This window comes from Hemitrygon akajei, chromosome 4, assembly GCF_048418815.1.
Source record: "Hemitrygon akajei chromosome 4, sHemAka1.3, whole genome shotgun sequence".
NCBI classification, from domain to species: Eukaryota; Metazoa; Chordata; class Chondrichthyes; order Myliobatiformes; family Dasyatidae; genus Hemitrygon; species Hemitrygon akajei.
Window position 1 is genome coordinate 125195314 of NC_133127.1, and position 24307 is coordinate 125219620.

The 24307-nt window shown below is 41.9% G+C and overlaps 1 protein-coding gene across 1 annotated transcript in view; it reads right to left on the minus strand.

Moving 5' to 3' along the window:
- LOC140726616 (protein diaphanous homolog 3-like) overlaps positions 1-24307 on the minus strand; it is a 567224-nt gene that overhangs the window by 467242 nt on the left and 75675 nt on the right. Inside the window, exons 4-5 of the mRNA XM_073043216.1 lie at positions 20745-20849; positions 17237-17373 (exon numbers count right to left, since the gene is read on the minus strand). Of these exons, the coding sequence (XP_072899317.1) occupies positions 17237-17373; positions 20745-20849 (242 nt within the window). The remainder of the gene's footprint in view (positions 1-17236; positions 17374-20744; positions 20850-24307) is intronic.

Below are 24307 nucleotides of genomic sequence, written 5' to 3' on the forward strand. Positions count from 1 at the left end.
TGCCGTAAATAATATGCCTTCAAGGAGGCTATGACTCCCTGATCCATGGGCCAAAGTAGCGATGTGGTGTTGGGGGGTAAAAATATGACTTTTACATTGGGGTGAAGGTCATCTAAAGTGCTTGGATGTCCAGGTGCGTTGTCAAGCACAAGAAGAATCTTGAAAGGAATTTTCTTGGCCAAGCAATAACGTTCAACGGCAGGAACAAAATGGTTCAAGAACCAATCTTCAAAGACGGCAATTGTAACCCAAGGCTTTAAACTTGCCTTCCAAAGGGAAGAGATGCCTTAATGATATGGCGAAGTGCCCTCGGATTTAGGGAGCGATACACAAGCAAAGGCTTGAGCTTGAAATCCCCGGATGCGTTACCGCTAGGCAATATCGCTAGCCTATCCTTCGATGCCTTATGCTCTTGTGCACTTTTTGCCTCTTTCGAAACGTACCTCCTTTCAGGCATTTTTTTCCAAAATAAGCCAGTCTCGTCTACATTAAATATTTAGTATGGCAAATAACCTCCTTCCTCAATAATTTTTTTAAAAAAACGTTTCAGGAAAATCACTCGCAGCACTTAAATCGGCACTCGCTGCTTCACCTTGCACTTTAATATTATGTAAATTTGCCCTCACTTTGAAATAATTGAACCAACCACTACTCGCAACAAATTCTTCATCACAAGCAACTTCACTTGCCGTACGTGCAGCTTTTACGTCATGGAAAAGGCTTTGAGCCTTTTCTTGCAGTAATGTAAGGCTAATAGGAATATTACACTGATTTTGATTGTCTAACCAAATTAACAATAGCCTTTCCATTTCAATAATCAAACCACTGCGTTGCTTAGTAATAACTGTAGCTTTCATCGGGGTAGGGCCTTTCACATGCTCCATTATCCTCACTTTATCCTTTAAAATTGTTCCGATAGTTGACCGACTGTAGTCTAATGCTTTTTCAATGACCAATGGCGTCTCATCTCTTTCCGATCGCTTTATTATTTCCACTTTTTTTCCCCAATCGTGATCGTTTTCCTTTTCTTTGATGCATCACCAACACTTGCATCGGATTTATGCTTTACAGACATGGTTACAAGGGTAATTACGAGAAAAATTTAAGCCAAATACAAAGTCACACACTCAGCACATTGTCAACAGCAACGTGATCCGACTTAAAACGGCAGGACAGCTTTCCACAAGGCGACGAAGTGCTGAAGCCGCGCAATGTTTTCATGAGCGTCACATGGTAGTGCGTGCATTCGTTACTACGAACCATTGTACTGTATTTACAGTAACTCAGATTTTCAATGTAATAGGCTTTATGGCAGGCCGTTCATAAGTACGAGTTGTCCGTAAGTCGGATGCTCGTAACTCGGGGACTGCCTGTACTTTCAAAACCATGGACAGCATTCTGAATTAAAATGTAAATTCTGCATGGTAGCCATATATTCTGGACTCAGAGCATCACTGATGAGAATCAAGAAAAACTTTCTGACTCAACCTATAGGGTTGGACTATCTGCTTTTAAAAATTAGAACATTAGAAAATCCAATAGAGACGATTAAACCAAATCATGCCAGTCTAAAAAGAACCAGAGTCTTTAAGCAAGACCCTGGAGGATCACAGCTTTCCATCGACATATTGAAGTACCTTTTTAAAAAATTGAAACCTCTACCTTTTCACCCTTGAAAGCAAAGAGCTCCAGACTCCCAGCAAGTGAAAAGTTGTTTCCTTGTTGTTGGTAATGCAGATAAATCACTGACATAAAAACAAAGATGGGTTGGTTAGACAACATAAAAATAAGTAGAGTTGCAGAGAGTGAAGAAGGTCATCATAGGATAAAGCACGACATAGATCAGTTACAGCTATCGGGGGAGAAATGGCAGGTTTAATTTGTGTCAGTGTGAGCTGTTGCACTTTAGGAAGTCAAATGTCAGGGGAAAATATACAGTTAAATGGCAGGACCTTTCACAGCATTGATTTACAGAGGGATTTAGGGTCTAATCTACAGCTTCATAAAATGATTCAGAAGGTAAATGGCATGTTTGCCTTCAACTCAAGGGGCAGAGTATTAGAAGTCAGGTTGCAGTTGTATAAAATACATGTTTGGCTGCACCTGGAGTACAATGTGCAGTTCTGGTTGCCCATCACAAAGAGAATGTAGAGGCTTTGGAAAGGGTTCAGAAGTTAATAGGTTAATAGGTGACTCCTGTTACCTCATTAAAAAAATGAATTGAGCCAGTTAGGTATTTCAATTAAATAACCTGAACCAAAAGAATTATAATTGAAACTGAAAAATTCATACCTTACAATATTATCTGTATCTTATCTATTTAATTATTAATGAACAACAGATTTTGACAGAGAGACATACTTTATTGATCCCGAGGGAAATTGGGTTTTGTTACAGCCGCACCAACCAAGAATCGTGAAGAAATATAGCAATATAAAACCATAAATAATTAAATAATAAGTTAATCATGCCAAGTGGAAATAAGTCCAGGACCAGCCTATTGGCTCAGGGTGTCTGACACTCCGAGGAAGGAGTTGTAAAGTTTGATTGCCACAGGTAGGAATGACTTCCTATGACGCTCAGTGTTGCATCTCGGTGGATTGAGTCTCTGGCTGAATGTACTCCTGTGCCTAACCAGTACATTATGGAGTGGATGGGAGTCATTGTCCAAGAAAGCAAGCAACCTGGACAACATCCTCCTTTCAGACACCACCATCAGAGAGTCCAATTCCACCCCCACAACATCACTGGCCTTACAAATGAATTTGTTGATTCTGTTGGTGTCTGCTACCCTCAGCCTGCTGCCCCAGCACACAACAGCAAACATGATAGCACTGGCCACCACAGACTCGTAGAACATCCTCAGCATCATCCGACAGATGTTAAAGGACCTCAGACTCCTCAGGAAATAGAGACGGCTCTGACCCTTCTTGTAGCCAGCCTCAGTGTTCTTTGACCAGTTCAGTTTATTGTCAATTCATATCCCCAGGTACTTGTAATCCTCCACCATGTCCACACTGACCCCTTGGATGGAAACAGGGGTCTCCGGTGCCTTTGCCCTCCTCAGGTCCACCACCAGCTCCTTAGTCTTTTTCACATTAAGCTGCAGATGACTCTGCTCGCACCATGTGACAAAGTTTCCCACCATAGCCCTGTACTCAGCCTCATCTCCCTTGCTGATACATCCAACTATGGCTGAGTCATCAGAAAACTTCTAAAGATGGCAAGACTCTGTGCAGTAGTTGAAGTCCGAGGTGTAGATGATGAAGAGAAAGGGAGACACGACAGTCCCCTGTGGAGCCCCAGTGCTGCTGACCACTCTGTCTGACACACAGCGTTGCAAGCGCACGTACTGTGGTCTGCCAGTCAGGTAATCAATAATCCATGACACCAGGGAAGCATCCGCCTGCATCACTGTCAGCTTCTCACCCAGCACAGCAGGGCGGATGGTGTTGAACACACTGGAGAAGTCAAAAAACATGATCTTCACAGTGCTCGCCGGCTTGTCCAGGTGGGCTTAGACACAGTTCAGCAGGTAGACGATGGCATCCTCAACTCCCAGTCAGGGCTGATAGGCGAACTGGAGGGGGTCTAAGTGTGGCCTAACCATAGACTGGAGCTGCTCGAGAACAAGTCTCTCCACGGTCTTCATGATGTGGGAGGTCAAAGCCACCGGTCTGTAGTCATTGGAGCCACTGGGGCACGGCGTCTTCGGTACAGGAACGAGGCAGGACGTCTTCCACAGCACAGGAACCCTCTGGTGACTCAGGCTCAGATTGAAGACATGGTGAAGTACTCCACATAGCTGGGGAGCACAGGCTTTGAGCACCCTGGGGCTGACACCATCTGGGCCTGCAGCCTTGCTTGGGTGGAGACGTTTCAGCTGTCTTCTCACCTGTTCAGCTGTGAAGCCCACCGTGGTGGTTTCAGGTGGGGGAGGGGTGTAGTCATGAGAGCAGGGTGGGGGGCTGTGAGGAGGGGTAGGAGGGGAGAGTGGAGTATTTGTTGGTTGGGGGCCGACAACAGATGAATCATGTGGGGGATGGGCGGGGCCACAGTGTCAAATCTGTTGAAGAACAGATTAAGTTCGCTAGCCCTGTCCACACTGCCTTCAGCTCCTCTATTGCTAGTTTGCCGGAACCCAGTGATGGTCCTCATCCCACTCCAGACCTCTCTCATGTTGTTCTGCTAGGGTTTCCACTCAAGCTTCCTCCTATACCTGTCTTTAGCCTCCCTGATCTTGGCTTTCAGGTCCCTCTATATTCTCCTCAGCTCCTCCCTATTTCCATCTCTAAATGCCCTCTTTTTAGCATTCAGGATGTCCTTAATGTCCTTCGTTACCATGGCTTACTCAAAGTCAATCAGAACATTTCTATGCAGTAAAATTTTCTTTGCAACCCAGTTAAGAAGATAAATGATGACATAACAACACACAGAAAATGCTGGAGGACACAGCAAGTCAGGCAGCATCCATTGGAAGTGAACAGTCGACATTTCGGGCCGTGGCCCTTTTTCAGAACTGAGGAGGCAGTGGGAAGATGCTCGAATAAGAAGGTGGGGGAGGGGAAGGAAGCAAACTGGAAGTTAGTAGGTGAAATTAGGTAGGCAGGAAAGGTCAAGGGCTGGATCAGAAGGAATCTGATAGGAGAGAAGAGTGGATCGTAGGGGAAAGGGAAGGGGGGGGGGGGGGAGGCAGGTGAGAAGAGGTAAAAGGCCAGAGTGGGGAAAGGAAGAGGATGGGAAATGCTTTTACTGGAAGGAGAAATCGATATTCATGACATTAGGATGGAGACTACGCAGATGGAATATAAGATGTTGTTTCTCTGCTCTGAGTGTGGCCTCATCTTAGCACAAGACATTACCATGGCCAAAATTATTGGAATGGGAATCGGAAACAGAATGAAAATGCTGAGCATTTTGCTTTTGGTGTATGTTCTGCTTTTGGTGGATGGAGCTGAGGCGCTCAATGAAGCGGTCCCCCAATTTGCGACAAGGCTCACTAAAGTACCGAAGGCCGCATCAGGAGCATTGAACACAATAGAAGACCCCAGCAGATTCACAGGTGAAGTGTTGCCTCATCTGGAAGGATTGTTTGGGGCTCTGAATGGAGGCAAGGGAGGAGGTGAATGAGCTGGAAAGGAGAGCTGCATCCTGGGAACAGATGCAGCAGAGGTAAAGGAACGGACAAAAGCATTTTTACAGGAGATAGTGTGGACAGAGGTACAATCAAGATCCCAATTTCATGTGTGATTATGCAGGTGTAAAGAGGAGGAGCTTTGGAGAGCTAAAGAGCCAATAAGAGCTTGTTAGTTTCACAGTGACTGTGCAGCTACAAAGAGAAGGAATATAGGAGATTTAAAAAGAAATCTCCTTCCAGCAGACACAGCACCTGCAATCAAATTTAAAGGTTGCAGGTTCCAGAGGAACAGCCAATATTGGGATTGGCAGGTTTTGGCTCGAGAGATTTTAGCCTGGAAGATGATAAGTGGTAAGGTAAGATAGCGTCAAGTGTTTTCAACTTTGCTCTTTAGCTTTGTTGCAGTCAGGAAGGCAGTTAGCACAGTCATAAGCTCCTTTTGCAAGATGTGAGATATCAGAGAGAATCCAGTGTCCCTCGCGATCATACCTGTGGAAAGTGTGCTCAGCTCCTAACTGACCATATCCAGCAGCTGACTGCAGTGGACTCATTCAGAAGCAGCCATGATCCAGAGCATGACTGGAGCTTCAGTAAGGTGGTCATACCCAAAGTGCAGGCAGTTGCCTGACCACCAAGACAGATAGAAGCTAGGCTGAAAGTTTAGGATTCCCCAGGACCATTCTCCTTAACAACCACCTTGGATACTGTTGGTCAGAGCTGGTCTTTCAACAGCAGAAGCAGTGAGGTCTGTAACACCACATCTGGCTCTTGTGCATAGAAGGGGAAAACATAGTCAGAGAGATCTTTGGTGGTAGGAGACTCAAATCGCTAGGAACATAGACAGATATTCTGTAGCAACAAATAAGATAGCAGGATGGGATGATGCCTCCTGAGTCCCAAGGTCAAGGAGAACACTGAGCAGTTCCAGAAAATTTACAAGGGGAGGCTGAACAGCCAAGAATCCTTGTCCATACTAGTACCAATGCCAAAGGTTGAAGAGGAGATGAGGGAGAACCTGGAGAGTGAATACAAGGAGATGGGCAGGAGGTACTATTCGCTGATATACTTCTGGTATCCTGTGCTAAATAATACAGAACCACTAAGAGGGGGCACATGAATTCTTGGCTCAGGAGCAAGTACGGGGGATTCAGATTTTTGGAACATTGGGATTTTTCTGGGATAGAAGAGGCCTCTACAAGCAGGATGGATTGCACCAAGCTGGATGGGATCAATATCCTGGCAGAAATAGGCAGATAGGATGTTGCAGAAAGTTACGATTGAAATGAGATTACAAACGGGAGATAAACATCCGATTGAAAAGTAAGGTAGTGGACAAAGGGTGTGGAGTGGCTCTGTTGTTAAAAAATGTAAACAAATTTTTAGAAAAGTGACATAGGATCCAAATGATTTAGAATCCTCTTGGGTACAGTTAAGAAAATGCAATGGAAATAAGACCCTGATGGGAGATGTAAATATATCTACAGATATACACAGGCTTAGGAACAGTAGCCAGAATGTGGATACAAACAACAACAGGAGATAGAAAAGGTATGTAAAAAGAACAATGATTTGATGGTCATGGGGGATTTCAATGGTCATGGGAAAATTAGGTTAGTACTGGATCCCAAGAGAAGGAATTTGTGGAAACCCTTCGATGTGGCCTTTGAGAGCAGTTTGTTGTCATGACCACCATTTAAAAAAAAAGCAAGATTTCTGGATCTTCAGAGAACAGGACAACACAAAGAAAATCTAAAGCCCCTTCTATGACACCAGGAATGCACACCACTTTGACAGGGCATCCATGCCACAACCAACTACAGTATTAGACCACTCTGCATGTCAGTGACAGCAATGCCTCTCTTCTTGACAGGCTGAACATCTTCTATGCATGTTTTGATGTACAAAGTGTTGTGCTGTCGAGAAAGGGACCCACAGTTGATGTGAGGAAGACCTTAGACGGGGTCACCCCACATAAAACCTGACAACATACTGGCTGTGTGCAAGACTGCGTAACCCAGCGAGAAGATGTTATCACTGACACCTTCAATATTTCCCTTGATCAGACTACCATCTTCACAAACTTCAAGGTCACTACCATCATGGTGCCCAAGAAACCAACCGTATCATGCCTCACTGACAACTGCTCTGTAGCACTGTCCTCAGTAATAAGACCATAAGATATTGGATCAGAATTAGGCCATTTGGCTCATCGAGTCTGCTCCACCAATTCATCATGGCTGATACAATTTTCCTCTCCGCCACAATCTCCTGCCTTCTCCTCGTATCCCTTCATGCCTCACCAATCAAGAATCTATCATCCTTTGCCTTAAATATACATAAAGACTTAGCCTCCAGAGCTGCCACAGATTCACCACTCTCTGGCTAAAGAAATTCCTCCTCATCTCTGTTCTAAAAGGATACCGCTCTATTCTGAGGCTGTGTCTTCTGGTCTTAGACTCTCCCACCAGAGGAAACATCCTCTCTACATTCACTCTATCAAGACCTTTCACTATTCAATAGGTTTCAATGAGGTCACCCCTTGTTCTTCTGAATTCTAGTGAATAATGGCCCAGAGCCAGCAAATGCTCTTCATATGACAAGCCATTCAATCCTGAAATCATTTTTGTAAGCTTTGTTTGAGCCTCTCCATTTTCAGCAAATCGTTTCTAAGAGAAGGGGCATCACATCCTTGCTTTTATCTTCTAATCCTCTTGAAATGAATGCTGACATTGCATTTGCCTTCCTGACCACAGACTCAACCTGCTAATTAACCTTTCGGAAACCTTGCACAAGTACTACTTCTACTAAACCTCCAGAAGTAATAATGGGAGTGTTTTGAGCTGCTGGTCATGAACTGCATGAAATCAAACCTTCCCACCACATTGGAGCTCTAACAATTTGCATATTACCCAAATCAGTCCTATGAGAATGCCTCCATCCTTTACACCATATATGTCAAACTCAAGGCCCGCGGGCCAAATCCGGCCCGCAGTGGAATTATCTTTGGCCCGCGAGATAATATCTAATTACTATTAAAGCTGGCCCCAGTAATCGAAGCGCCTATGGCGTATGATATGGCTAATGCTGAGTTTATTCAGGTACCAGGTTTTCAGGGTTTTTAGTGTTTATTCGGCAGTCTTGCTCGGCAGTCTTCTTCATAAGAAACGGAATTTGTAAAGTGACACACTTTGTAGTTATAGCAGAGACTGAGACACATGAGAGCAGGCTGAAAAAACGGAGGCAACGAAAGCTGCGTTCGCACGTGTCCAACTGATCCGGCCCGCATGAAGCTGCATTTTGCTCAATCCGGCCCGTGACCTAAAATGAGTTTGACACCCCTGCTTTACACAGTCCGATCCCTCCTCTTGACAATCGTGTCTCCTCTGTCGGAATGTTGTTCAATGACTTCAGCTCTGCTTTCAATACAATCATTCCCCAGAAGCTTGCTGGGTTTCAACACCTCCCTCTGTAACTGAATTTTAGATTTGCTGACAAAGAGACCATTGACAGTCTGTATTGAGAGCAACATCTCTGGTTCCATCACACTGAGCACCAACAACCCCAGGGCTACATACTCAGTCCATGTTGTTCACACTACTAACTAAGCCACATCCAGCTCTAAGCACATCTTTAAGTTCTCTGATAACACAACAGCAGATGGCCTCCTTAGCAACAATCACATAAGAGCATATGGGCGGAAGTGGAGCAGTCTGTGTACTGGTGTAAGCATAGCAACCTCAGTCTTCATGTGGACAAGGCTAACAAGATGATTGTGGACCTCTGGAAGGTGCAGGCTGAGCACTCCCTCCTGCACATCAATGGCTTCTCTTCCGGATTCAGCAACAATAAATATATAAGTGAGGCAGGGTTTTTTTATTACAAATAAAACATTTATAGAACACTGAAAAACAAACCCCCAAAAAGTAAACGAACGACTAACGCAACCGGAAATCAGCTGCTGTGCGGCAGCTTAAACAGTTCTTAAAGGAATAAAACGAAAACGTTCTTAAAGCGATGTTGCAAAAACAGTTCTTCAAAGTAGTACTGCAAAAGTTCAAAATGCTTACAGTTCATTAAAGGAGAGACTTTTTAGATGATTTAAATTTTCTTTCACATCGTGTTGCTGCTGTTCCCAGTCGAACTATACTTTTCCCGTAGAATTTACGAAGATGAAACGGCTTAAAGGCACTGACCTTTCTTTTACAAAACTGTACCCAAACCTTTCTGCTATTATTTGCAGGGGTTAACACGGGCACAGCCAACGAATTCTTTCCAAATGAGGATCAAACAAGGTCGAACCTGTTTCACCGTCGAAATTGAATTTCCTCGATCTTTTAACACCCAAACTCCGATCTTCACTCTCCACTGATTTTTAACTGGCAGTATTATAAAGAAGCTGCCGGCAATGACCTTTTAAACTTTAGGCATTAAATAAAACTCCACCTTTCAACCAAACTGCGTCATAATATTGGACCACACAGTGGCATGGAGTCAAAATGGCAAATCCAGCCGCGAACTGCCCCTCCTCACAGGGAGGGGTCCTCCTTTTATACCCTGTTAAAAAAACACCTGTCACATGACCTCTACTGGTGGGAAAATGACGTCACTCCACCATCACAAGACCACTACCTTAGGTCCAGCTTATCTTCAACACCACTGTCACGTGACAAGTACAAGATACCCACGGGTACCTAACACTTCTCCGTGGAGAGTCGGGAGCACCAAGTTTCTTGGCATGCACATTACTGACGATCTCATCTGGTCTCTCAGCACCAACTCTTTGGCCAAGAGAGCACAGAACACTTCCACTTTCTGAGGGACTCAGGCAAGCAAGAATCACCTCCATCCTCACCACATTCCACAAAAGCACCAGCTGCATCACCGTCTGGTATGGGAATTGTAATGCATCAGATCTCAAAACCTTGCAGTGGATAGTGAGGACAGCTGAAAACTTCATCTGGATCTCTCTACCAACTCCCCCCCACCCCACCCCATTCAGGACATACAGTCTATAAGAAGCACTGCATACATCACAATGCCTCCAGCTTTGTCAAAGACCGTTCCTATCCTTCCCACAAGCTCGTTGATCTCCTGCTGTCGGGTAGACAGTACTGCAGCCTAAGAACCAGAATTGTCAAGCTGGGTAACACCTTAACACCCTCTTCCACCCAACATGTATGTTCACCCTGTCTGAATGCCCTGCTACCCCACCCCCCACTCACTGACACAATTTCATACTTCTCCAGTTACTTTTCATCTTTTATTGCTGTTACACATATACTACTGCTTATTTTATTATGAGTGAGTAACATTGTACTGTGCAACAAACATGCATCTCACACTTTATGTCAACCTGTCAATCTTCATGCCATGCCACAAGAGACAATGTTAATAGTATTTTTACTGCAAGTGCTGAATCATAACGTCATGTGCTATAGGTACTGTGTTTGCACATTGGCCCCTAAAGAATGCTGTTTCATTTAGCTGTATATATGTGTATGGTTAAATGACAATAAACTTGAACTTGATGTAGGAATTGTGCCAGAAAACATCAAGAAATAAAACATCTGCCATGACTTTGATAAAGGACAGAGCTGATTCAAAGCTCTAAATGATCATGTATTACTCCCATTTCATCTGTCCTTCCAAAGCAAGGGATATGTAATTATTCCAGAAACTGAAGCTCATCAACTACATTAGGGTCTCAGTGGATACTAAACTGGAAATTGCTAATGTAATTTCCTCTGTCAGTTGATTCCTGCATCGTGAAGAAAAATCAGTACTAACAGTTGATTTTGTGAAGTCTTCAAGGGTATGTCAGAGATGCCTATCCTACCACCACATTAAAGTTCCAAGTTCAAAGTAATTTTGTTATTAAAGTATATATGTGTCATCATGCAAAATATTGTTTTCTTGAGGGCATACACAGTAATTACAAAAGAAACATAGTAGAATCAATGAAAGACCACACCCTACAGGACAGATAAACAACCAATGTGCAAAAGACATTCGTGCAAAAGCAGTATAAAAATAAAAATACATAAATAAACAATAAATATCAAGGACATGAGATGGAGTCCTTGAAAGTGAGTCTATAGATCATAGGAGCAGGTCAGTAATGGGGCAAGTGAAGTTGTGTGAAATTATCTCCTCTGGTTCAAGAACCTGATGGTTGAGGGGTAATAATTGTTCCTGTACTTGGTTTTCTGGATCCTGAGTCTCCTGCGCCTCCTTACTGAAGGCAGCAGCAAGAAGACAGCGTTTCCTGGGTGATGGGGGCCCATGATGACGGATGCTGCTTTGCTGTGACAGCACTCTATGTAAATGTGCTCAGTGGGGGGGGGGGGGGGGAGGAGGCTGTACCTGTGATGGACTGGGTCACAACCTCTACTTTTTGTTGGATTTTCCAATCCAAGGCATTGGTGTTTCCATGCCAGGCTGTGATGCAGCTAGTCAATATACACCCCACCACACATGTATACAAGTTTGTCAAAGTTTTGGAAGATATGCCAAAACTTTGTAAACTTCTAAGGAAGTAAGGAAAAGGTGACGTGAGGAAATTTGAAAAAGGAATGCTGACTGTGGTCAAATTCCAAAGAATCAGTGTCAACTTGGCAATCAGGGACTGTCCACAATAGACACAAACTCTGTTGAGACTCAATGTGAAACCTACTCTGTATAAATTCTCAAGAATGCCCAGGTGTTCCCATATCATTTCTCCTTGATATTGGGCAGGGCTGAGTAGTCAGGGTAGAAATTAGGAGTCAACAAGGATTGCACAGAAGATATATGCATGAGATCTGCTATCCAAAGGCTGAAGCACCATATACACAGAGAGAAGTTAAGATCCAGCCTCGTACCACTCCATTTTCTAAACTCAATTAGAGGATTCAACAATATTCTGCCTTTTCCTGGAAATGAATGAATGAAAGGTCTGATGGAAAATTCAAACTATTCAGATGGTTAACATTATCAGTTTAATATTTAATAAACTTCTTTTGTGGTTCAAGACTTCAAGTTCAGTTAAAATCGATTCACACTAAAGTCAGAATATATTGATGGTACCTATTTAATTTCTAAACTTAGATCAATTCTATTACATTAGTACCTTCAGTTATAAAGATAAACCAATCAGAATGCTTCTGACGCAATGAAGAAACAAAGAAGTAATAGGAAAACAAAAAGAGCAAGGGCAGAAGGAGCTGAGTGAGATCAAACTCTGAAGGGGAATGGAGGTAATGTTCAGAGAGATGTCTGTTAAGCAGTAATATGAGAGCAGAAGGGGGAAGAACAAGATATGGGTAGGATCCATCTCAGGGTGTTACACCAGACTCTAACTTTAGCAAGAACAGCAGTTGGCTATTTGAGCATAAGGAGAGAATTTGTTACATCACAAAATGATCTGTACTCTAAAAATAAAACAAGCCATTAAGAACACCTGACTAATATACAACCTACGTATTGTATATACAAGCTTCCATAATATTATTTAATTCAAAGTTCAACACATGAATATACACTGTTCATTGCTACAAGAGACAGAACTAGTCCCTTCCCTCCTCCACCCCCTTCCACTAATGTTTTTTTCTTATTAGTTATGACTTCTGATGCCACTCGTTACCATTTCAAATTATCATGTGAATTTTCCAATTTACAGAGATACCATGTCAATTTTTGTAAAATTCAAGTTTATTACATATGGACAATCTATATTGCTGTTTTTCTCTTTCCTTCTCTAAACTGAACTAAGTACACTCTAGTTTAAAGTCTAGATGTTGCTCATGCATATCCTCCCTCAGTTGTCAAATGGGAATTTCAAAAACGTGCATTTCCCACCAAACTCAATGGTTAATATGGACTGAGAAAGAGACTCAGACTCAACATTTTGGCAAATAAGTACAGTTAAGTAACTTCTGACATTGGAATACAGTGGAAGTTAGAACACTTTTGGCAGGTCATTCGTTAGTGAGGCAGCATGAGTTTTTAAAAAATCAGGGCCGTTTGGAACTTTTTAGTGGGCTGAAATCATCACAATCTTTCAGGCACTCTGCCAGGGCCAATAAAAAGTATGAGGTGCAAGTGCAGCGGCCATTGTACGAGTGGGGCAATGTGAGAGTGGACAGGCTTTGGCTCAACAGGTTTGGGTGAGAACAGCCAAAGGCTAGAGCCTGAGCTTGAGAGGTATGATATGTGTAGGCACGATGGTAATTGAGGCAATAGAATGCTCCATTTGTGACATATGGGATTTCAGGATAACAAACAGTCTCCCTCATGACTACATCTGCAGGAAATGCACCCAACTTCAACTCCTGACTGACAACTTCAAAGAATTGGGGCTGAATGTACCCAGGACCCATTCAGGAGACTGGAAAACCTCACAGATGAGACTTTTACTGAGATGGTCACACCAAGAGTGCAGGCTTTGGACAGTAGAGATGGGTGACCACCAGGAGTAAGTAAGCAGAGTAAACAATCAGTCCCTGTTCCCCTGTGCCCAATTCCCCTCAGCAACAAGTATACCCCTCTGGAAACTGCTGGGAGTGAGGGGGGGGGGGGTGACCCAACAGGACACAGCAGCAGCAGCCAGGACAATGGTACTGTAGCCAGCTCTGAGGCTCAGCAGGGAACGCTAAAGTCAGGCAGAGCGATAGTCATAAAGGACTCGATAGTTCAGACAGCAGTCCTGTGGCCGTGAAAAAGAAACCAGGATAATGTGTGCCTCCCAGGTGCTGGGGGGTGGGGGTGAACTGGAATGATAAGACTGAGAATGGGCAATTGGCAAGCAAGTTGAAAAGGTGATAAATATAGGACTGAAGGTGTTATGCTTGAATGCATACAGTATATGGAATAAGGTAGATGATCTTGTAGCGCAGTTAGAGATTGGCAGGTATGACATTGTCGGCATCACTGAGTCATGCCTGAAAGATCAGGATGGCTCTATTGATTTAAAAAAATGAAATCAAATCCTTAGAAAGAGGTGACATAAGATCAGAATATGCAGAATCATTGCAGGTAGAGCTATGAAACTGCGAGGGTAAAAAGACCCTGATTAGAGTTATACATAGGCCTCTGAACAGTAGCCAGGCTGTGGTGTATAAATTACAACTGGAGATAGAAAAAGCATTTAATAAAGGCAATATTCCGATAGTCAAGGGGGACTTCAATACACAGGTAGATTGGGAAAATCAAGTTGGTACTGGATCCCAGGAGAGGGATTTGTCGAGTGCCTATGAGATGGCTTTTTAGAGCATCTTTTAGTTGACCCACTACTAGAAAGGCAATACTGGATTGGGTGTTGTGTGGAGAACCAGATTTGATTAGGGAGCTTAAGGTAAAGGAACCCTTAACAGACTGTGATCATAATATGACAGAATTTACCCTGCAGTTTGAGTGTGAGAAGATGAAGTCAGAGGTATCAGTATTACAGTAGAGTAAAGGGATCTGCAGAGGCATGAGAGGGCAGCTGATTAAAGTTTACTGGAAGAAGCCACAAGCAGGGACGATGGCAAAACAGCAATGGCTGGAGGTTCTGGGGGGGAATTTGGAAGACACATGATGGATATATCCCAAAGATGAGGAGGCATTATACAAGGAGAATGAGGCATCCATGTGTCAGGAGGTAAGCCATAGACAGCATAAAAGCAAAAGAGAAGGCATAAAGTCTACCAAAAGTTAGATGATTGGGAAGCTTTGAAAAACCAACAGAAGGCAACAAAATAAGCCACAAGGAGAGGAGGGAGGAAGTTAGCCAATAATATTAAAGGGGATGCCAAAAGTTTTTTTCAGACATAAAGAGTAAAAGAGAGGCAAGTAGATACTGTACCATTGGAAAATAATGCTGGACAGTTAGTAATGGGGAACAAAAAAATGGCAGATGAACTGAAGTAGTATTTTGCTTCAACCCTCACTGTGGATGACACCATTTGCCAGAGAATGTCAGGGGGTAGAAGTGAGTGTAGTTGCAATTACTAAGGAGAAGGAGCTTGGGAGGTTGAAAAGTCTGACAATCGATATGTCACTTAGACCAGATGGGCTGCACCTCAAGATTCTGAAAGAGGTAGCTGAAGAGAAGGTGGAGGCATTAGTAATGATCTTTCAAAAATCACCAAGTTCTGGAATGGCTCCTGAGGACTGCAAAATTTCAAATATCACTCCACTCTTTAAGAAGGAAGGGAGATAGAAGAAAGGAAATTATAGGCCAGCTAGCCTGACCAGTGATTGGGAAGATGTTGATGTCCATTATTGAGGATGGGGTTTGGAGGTACTTAGAGTCACTTGATAAAGCAGGTCAAACCAGCATCGTTTCCTTAAGGTACAATCTTGCCTGACTAATCCATTGGAATTCTTTGAGGGAATAGCAGGCAGGATAGACAAACAAGAATGAGTTGATGTTGCTTACTTGGATGTTTAGAAAGCTTTCACAAAGACACTGCACATGAGGTATCTTGATAAAAGCCCATGGTATTACAGGAAAGATACTAGCATGGATAGAGGATTGGCTAACTGGCAAGAGGAAAGGAGTGGGAATAAAGGGAGCCTGTTCAGATTGGCTGCCAGTAATTAGAGGTGTTCCGTAGTCAGACGGCTTTTCACATTATCTATCATCAATTTGGATGATGGAATTGATGGCGTTGTGGTCAAGTTAGCAGACGATATAAAGGTAGGTGAAGGGGCAGGTAGTGTTGAGGAAGCAGTCTGCAGAAGGACTCAGACAGGTTGACAGAATAGGCAAAGAAGTGGCATATGGGATATAGTGTAGGGAAATGTATGGTCATGCATTTTGGTAGAAGGACCAAAGGATTACATTATTTTCTAAATGGGGATAAAATTCAAAACTTAGAGATGCAAAGGGACTAGGGAATCCTTGTACTGAATTCCCAAAGGGTTAACTTGCAGATTGAGTCTGTGGTGAGGAAGGCAAATGCAATGTTTAGCATTCATTTTTGAGAGGACTAGAATACAAGAGAAAGAATGTAATGCTGAAGCTTCATAAGGCATTAATCAGACTGCACTGGAAGTATTGTGAGCAGTTTTGGGCTCCTTATCTATGAAAAGATGTGCTGACATTGGAGAGGATCCAGAGGAGGATCACAAGAATGATTCCAGGACAAAACGGTGAATGTATGAGGAGAGCTCAATGACTCTGGGACTGTACTTGCTGGAGATTAGAAGAATTGGGGGGGGGGGGGGGTGAGATCGCATTGAAACCTACCGAATATTGAAACGCCTAGATAGAGTGGACGTGGAGAGGACGTTTCCTATAGTGGGGGAGCATAAGACCAGAGGGCACAGCCTCAGAGTAAAGGGACATCCATTTAGAACAAAGATGAGGAGTAATTTCTTTAGCCAGAGGGTGATGAATCTGTGGAATTCATTGCCATGAACTGCTAAACAATGCTTCAAGTAATCAGTTTTTAAAAAACATCAATTGCGTGTCTTTGTTATCAAAGAGCAGTTATTTTTCTCCCTAAAAGTTGGCGAGAAATAAGCAGTAAGACAATTCAGAACTGTTTTGCTAATTGTGGTTTCAAGCATTCAGGCTCAGAGATTCCAGAAACAGCTCAGAGTGAAATAAATTCATTACTTCAACAAGTTAGGCACTATGAAGAATTTGAAGGTATTGACAATCATCTTGAATGCTACAATGAAAATGAAGATTTGGAGGATGCAATCGTCCTCCAAATTCACTGTATGAATTGTATGATTTTGTTCATTGCATACACTGGATGAAATCCTCCGTTGATAACTACAAGGAACTAAAAAAAAAGTTTTATAATACTGTATTACTATTGGTAGTGTTCTAATTTGTTCCATATTTCATTTAAAGATGCAATTTTTCACTCAATTTCTCTTCTTTATATCTTTTGAACCATTTCCATGAAACCAGCTAATTGGGCAGTTGCTTAATTAGGCTGAAATGTACTGGTCCTGATGTGTCCCTGGTTAATTGGAATCCACTGCAATTGAAACCTTGTATGGAAACTTGATTTCAAAGTACAAGTTTTAACAAACTCAGTTGGTCATATGTTAAACGACTAAATCATATTCAGTATGTTTTCTGCGAATGCCCAACTGCACCTCTGGGATCATCTTCCTTACCTGACAGTATTGCTGGTCAATGAAACACGAAGCGATTCCAGAGAAGCAAGAAGTCTTTCATCTCCAGCAGCCATTCTTAGCTCATGGATGAACTCATGGGGTAATGCAGCACTGTACTGCTTGTTCTTCAAACCACCCTGAGAAGTAATACAAAAAAAATTCACACTGAGATCTTGTTTTATTCAGGGATACAAGTCATACCTTGCCCAAATTGATCTTAGAGTTGGAGTTATAAAGTGAATTGAATTGACTTTATTTCTTACATCCTTTACATACATGAGTAAAAATCTTCACATAACATCTCCGTCTGAATTTGCAATGTTTTGCAATTTTTTCACCACACAGCTGGTACGTACAGACCACGTGAGGTCCTCGGTGATGTTTATGCCAAGGAACTTAAAGCTATTCACCCTCTCAATCACAAATCCATTGATGTCAAGAGGGATTAGCCTCTCTCCATTCCTCCTGTAGTTCACAACCAGCTCCTTTGTTTTTGCAACATTGAGGGAGAGGTTGTTCTCCTGACCCCACTGTGTCAGGGTGATGACTTCTTCTCTATAAGCTGCCTCGTTATTATTTGAGATAAAACCAATTAATGTAGCATCGTCAGCAAATTTAATTAACAGATTGGAGCTGTGGGTAGCGACACAGTCACGGATATAGAGAGTAAAAGAGAGGGCTGAGGACACAGCCCTGAGGGGCACCTGTGTTGAGGGTCAGAGGTGCAGAGGTGAGGGAGCCACTCTTACCACCTGCCGGCGATCTGACAGGAAGTCCAGGATCCAGCTGCACAAGGCAGGGTGAAGGCGGAGGTTTCTGAGCTTCTTGTCGAGCCTGGAGGGAATTATGGTGTTGAATACTGAACTGTTATCCAAGAACAGCATTCACATGTAAGCATCCCTCTTTCCAGATGTGTAAGGACTGTGTGTAGAGCTGTGGCGATTGCATCATCTGTCAATCGGTTGTGTCGGTAGATGAACTGTAGGGTATCCAGAGTGGGTGGCAGCATGCTGCAGATGTAGTCCTTGACCAGTCTCTCAAACCAATACAGCATGGATGCAGGCTCTTTGGCCCAATAAGTTATTCACTGAAATTTTATTTTATATTCTGCATATAATTTTTAATCATTAACATTTCAATTTATGTTCCTACATAATCAACTGAAGAATAACGCATGGCTTCAGATGCATAGTTGGACCATTTTCTTTGTCTTGCTGGAAGTCTCTTGCCTCTCACATGAGAAAACTAAGTTGCAGGAATACAAAGAATTAAGTAGTGAAGTGGGAATAATGGGATTATTCCCCAAGAGCTGCATGGACCTGATGACCTAAATGATTCTTTCTGTATTATTACAAGTATAAGATTGAAGATCTTGATTTAATCTCTCTCCTTGACTGAATAAATAGGACTTAATTTTGCACATTAAGCATTAGGGGCTTAAGACAAATTTCTACCTTAAGATATTAGGATATTCAAAAAGATTTTTATTAAGGTACTCTATATTTCTCTATAAATATCAGAACCTGTGGATAGAATGGACCAATTGGAAAGCCATCTGCAAATTGAGAGGACTACTGTTCACCACGTGCATAACCAACCTGCATGCAGAAGTACCAGCGCAGTCTCAAAATTTGTCTACAGCAGAGCTTGACAGGAAACTTAATTCTGCAGACAGCTGAACCACTGGAACACTGGGAACAATGAATTTGCAAATCAGACATATTAAAAAAGGCAAAAAAACTTTAAAAAGCCAAAGAATGCTATACATTTTGAAGAGGAAGCCACGTTCACATTTGAAAAGAGCAATCTACATACATTGAGTACTAGCCATATAACCATAATCTGAGGTTATAAATGCAAAACTGTAGAATCTTAAAAACACAGGCTTTTTTCTTGAGGAACAAAAACAAAAAAAATTATAACGTTTTCATAGATTTTTATTATCATGCAATTTCAACATTGGAAACACTTCTGGTATCGACATTAGAGAAGCCCCAAGCCAACGACTGAATTGAATTACTGATAGTAGTGTTCTATATCCACATAGAGAAAGATAAATTTGATTGAAGCTCTTTCATTAAGAGGTTATGAAAACAATTGGCCCAGTCCATCACGGGTAAAGCTCTCCCCACCACTGAGCACATCTACACAGTGTTGTTGCAGGAAAGCAGCATCCGTCAGAGACCATGCTTTCTTCTCACTGCTGCTATCAGGAAGGTGGTACAGGAGTCTCAGGGTCCATCCCACCAGGTTCAGAAACAGTTATTACTCTTACCAAACATCAGGCTCTTAAACCAGAGGTGATAACTTCACTTGAACTGTTCCCACAATATATCGACTCACTTGCAAGGATTCTTCATCTCATGTTCTCACTATTTATTGCGTTTTTTTCCTTTTTGTATTTGCATAGTTTGTTATCTTTCCACGTTGGTTGTTTGTCCTTCTTGGCGGGGTCTTTCATTGATTCTATTGTGTTTCTTTATATTTAGTATGAATGCTCACAAGAAAATGAAGCTTACGGTCGTTTATGGTGAAATTTATGTACTTCGATAATAAATTTGCATTGAACTTCGAACTTGAGAACATAAATTTAAACTTTTCTTTCTTACTATTTGCAGACCAAAGCAAAGGTATGCAAGTACATTCTTTTCACAAAGAAATCAATGAGGAATGCAAAGGAATTCTTTTCAACCAAAAAAAAAACAAGCAGACATGTGTTAATACACTAATAAAGCCAATATTTCAAAATTACCAATAAAGCCAAGTAAACTTACAATTGTTATCTACCAAAAGACTATGTTGACAAAAGTTTATCAGCGCTGGTAATAAATTCACCCCTGCATCTTGAAATACCCAACAGATCAGATGAAATAGTCAGTAGAAATCTGTACCACTTTGGAAAAAAGTAATGCACTAAATGTCAATCAAGCTTGTATTTAAAGTAAATTTATTAGAAAGAAATAGACTAATGTTAGCAGTAAAGCTCAAATGCTACTTTAGTTCCTGAAAAATCCTTGCAGAGCTATTATTCACGAATACAATAACCATTCACAAATATAATGGCTATTTCCTTTCAAGATTAATTCTGCACAAATAAAAGCACCGAACACTTGGCTTGTTAAAAAAATCTTTACTCTTAGTCAAAATTCTATTATCTTAGAGAATATTATTTAATTCCATTTGAAAAACCTCAATTCAAAGGTTAGTTACCATTACTGCCCATTTTTCTATTATATAAAAGAAGTAACATAGCAAAACAATGAAAGCAATACAAACAAGAAAGGAGAACACTGGCTTATTAATATTATTTTGAAATGTTTGCCACACACAGGATACTTCTACTTTACTTCATCTAAAGAAAGCCAAGTTTCTTTGAAATAAAATGCAGCCAAGACAGTCAACTAGTTGGCATCTACAAAGCCCAGTAATACAGATGAAATTTTAAAAGCAATCATTAGAATGTATGCTGAAATTCACACTATACAGTTAAAAGTAAAAGCTCACTCACGGTATTTGAAGCTGCACCAATGTACTGGACAACCATTTCTCTTTTCGTATCAATGTCCTTCTCGCGCAGAGGAGCCTTTCGATCTTCATTTAAGTTCATATCTTCCTGTGAAGAGAACGATTCACTTAAGCTGACTTAATAAACTTTGTATATTGCTTTTGAATCACCTAAATTCCACTTTTGAAACCCCAAATCACAGACCACATCTAAGAACAATATTTGATTTTTTTTATTCCACAAGTCTGACTAGAATTGAAACATGGTGATAAAAATCAGAATTTGCCCTGATATATTTCTCTTTAATTCTCCAAGCGAGTCACAGAAAGTAATTTTTTTTCTTAATTTAATAGCAACTGAAGACTTCAGGCAAATGCCACAGCAATTTAGACACAAGGAAGTCAGCACATAGTAGCTACTCATGATTTTGGCTATGAAATATTACCTTGCACAGAAACAGAACTCAGTTTTTTTTTTAAAGCTACACAAAATATTTACCAAAGCAAACAGCACGGCAATCTGCAATTTCTTCTGAACATCATCTGAGTAAATGCAATAGCTTATCAATTTTCTTACTTCATCTGCCATCTTACAAAGGTTGAGATTTTCAACTCCCTTGGGCATAATATCTTAGTCTTTTCATTCTCCCCAGGAGATTGAAGTTGCTGAGCACCTTCCTGGACCAAAGTTATGGGCCATGGATTTCCTCACATTGTCAAAAGAGGCTTTATTAACACCTTTATAGTTTCTCCTGTCCTACCAGAAATCTCGTGTCCTCATGAAACAGCACAAAATACCCATTTAGGAAGTCTGCTATCAGGCATAAAGACTGCCCATAAGAACTTGTGTGTGACAAGAGCCTCAGTGGTGAGGAAGTTGGCCCAGAAGAGGACTATAGCTTTGATTCACATGTCCTGCCAATGGATTACGAGGATTTTGCCAAAATAACATTTATGATGCTTTTTCCACCTTTGGCAGCCCATAACTTAGGCAGCTTTTCAGTTTAAAAAAAATTCTAATGCAACAGCAAAAATAAAATCAAAAGGATTTTGTCACAGGACGTGCAACAGTGTACACTAGGCCAAAAAAGACAATGCATTTTCATAAAACCATCCATTTCAAGTGGTCACCAGCTTGTTCATGACTAAAATCCCCAAACCAGAATTTAACACATTGTTCTGAGTTCATGCTAACAAAACAAAATCTTGGTAACTAACAGGCTTGTCAACAACTGATCAATTACAAAAGATTTTGTGTATAATTTTAATATACTGAAAAATAAGTCAAAGTATTCTACATAGATTTTAGTCATCTCCTGTTACTTAACAAAGGATTCATTTTTGCAATGAAACCACTTCCAACATTATTCGCTAAACTACATCAAATTAATACCAAGGACTGCAATCATTTTTGAAATCAGAATACATTTTAAAAATTATATTCCAAAATGCAGGTGAATACTAAATATAAACTATACCTCTTCCCACTCTGTTTCCTGTAAAACACCATCCCCTCCCTTCTTGCAATTCCACCGTCTCCACTGTCTCTGCTCTCAGAATGAGGTTCTTCATTCCTTAACTAAAGAGATGTCCTCCTCCTTCAAAGAAAGGAGTTCCCTTCCTCCACTATCAACGCTGCCCTCACCCACATCTAGTCCATTTCACGCATGTCTGCCCTCACCCCATCCTCCCGCCACCCCTCCAGGGATAGGGTTCCTCTTGTCCTTGCCTACATCCCACCAGCCTCCATGTCCAGCACATAATTCTGAATAATGGGAAAAAGCAAAAACCAAGCAGCTCGCAGGATGGGGGAGGAAGCAGAAAGAGCCTTTTTCTTAATACGGAGCAGGCGAGGAGTTGAGCTGGACGTCAGGAGCAGGTGGGTAGTGACTTGGCCACTACTGTTGACCCACCAGCTGGAGAGTGTAGTGATTAAAGGTTGAAACACTCTGTGAAGGTTGGACACTAGCTGATGACATCTGCCTCTGGCCAAAGGCCACGGTTACTTCATCAGGTAACTGAAGAGAGCTCCCCAGTATATGATGCAAACTCCATAACTTCAGCCATCTCTAAAGGGATCCCACCACCAAGCACTTCTTTCCCACCTCCTCCCTCCCACTTTGTGCTGTCTGCAGGGATCACTCCCTACGCAACTCCCTTGTCCATTTGTCCCTCTCCACTGATCTCCCTCCTGGCCCTTAACCTCGCAAGCAGAATAAGTGCTACACTTCCTCACTCACGACCATTCAGGGCCCCAAACAGTTCTTACAGGTGAGGCAACACTTCACCTGAGAGTCTGTTGGGGCCATATACTGTATCTGATGCTCCCGCTGTGGCCTCCTGTATATCAGGGAGACCTGGCATAGATTGGGAAACCACTTTGCCGAAAATCTACGCTCCATCTACCAGGAAAAACGGGATCTCCCTTTGGCCACCCATCTTAATTCACTTTCCACTCCCATTCAGACATGTCAGTCTATGGCCTCCCTTACTGTCGTGATGAGGCCATAATCAGGTTGGAAGAACAACATCTTATATTCCATCTGGGTAGCCTCCAAACTGATGGCATGAACGGTGATTTCTCGAACTTCTGATAATGCCACCCCATCCTTCATCGAACTCCATTCCGATTCCCCTCTCTCACCTCATCTCCTTATCTGCCGATCACCTCCCTCTGGTGTCTCTCCCCCTTCCTTTTCTTCCATGGCCTTCTATCCTCTCCTATCAGACTCCCCCTTCTACAGCCCTGTATCTCTTTCTCCTATCAACTTCCCAGCTTTTTACATCACCTCTCTCCACCCCTCCGGGTTTCACTGTATCACCTTGTGATTCTTACTTCCCTTCCCCCCACTTTCTTACTCAGACTCCGCATCTTTTTCCCCCAGTCCTGATAAAGAGTCTCAGGCCGAAACTTCAACTTACTCTTTTCCAGAGACGCTGCTTGGCCTGCTGAGCTCCTCCAGCATCTTGTGTGTGTTGCTTGAATACTAAATATTATCGTCAGCGACAAGCAATGAAGAAACTTGGAAGGAAAACTATGCCTCTCCAAATTCAAGTAATTTTATCTCCAGTCAGGCCTCAATTGAAAAATTAAGGATGAGATGAGTAATTTGTCAAAGCACACTTTCAGAATTTTGAGAGTCTCAAAACTATTTATTGCTTTTCAATAAGAAAACAGGATTTGTGCTTTTTATTTTCCCTTTTTAAAAACTCTCAAATGATTTTATTTTAAATGAATGAGAGCAGGAGAGAGAGAGAGAGACATTCAAACTCCAATAACCCACTTTCTAAACATATCTAAGTCCATATCTGGCCCACCAGACAATATATGTCATAATCCCCCTCAACTCACTGGGCTCCTTCTCTTTCCACTAATTAAGTTAATTAGAACAGGTATTACTATGTTCTTAAGTATCTAAAAATTAAAATAAGAATTGGGTACTAATATGAATAATCATCCCCATCATCCAGAAAATCTGCCAGTTCAACACCAAAGTCATGAGCAGCATGATAATCAGAGTTTTATTGCAGGCTCTTCAGTAACACATTTGAATTACTGGATTTTTT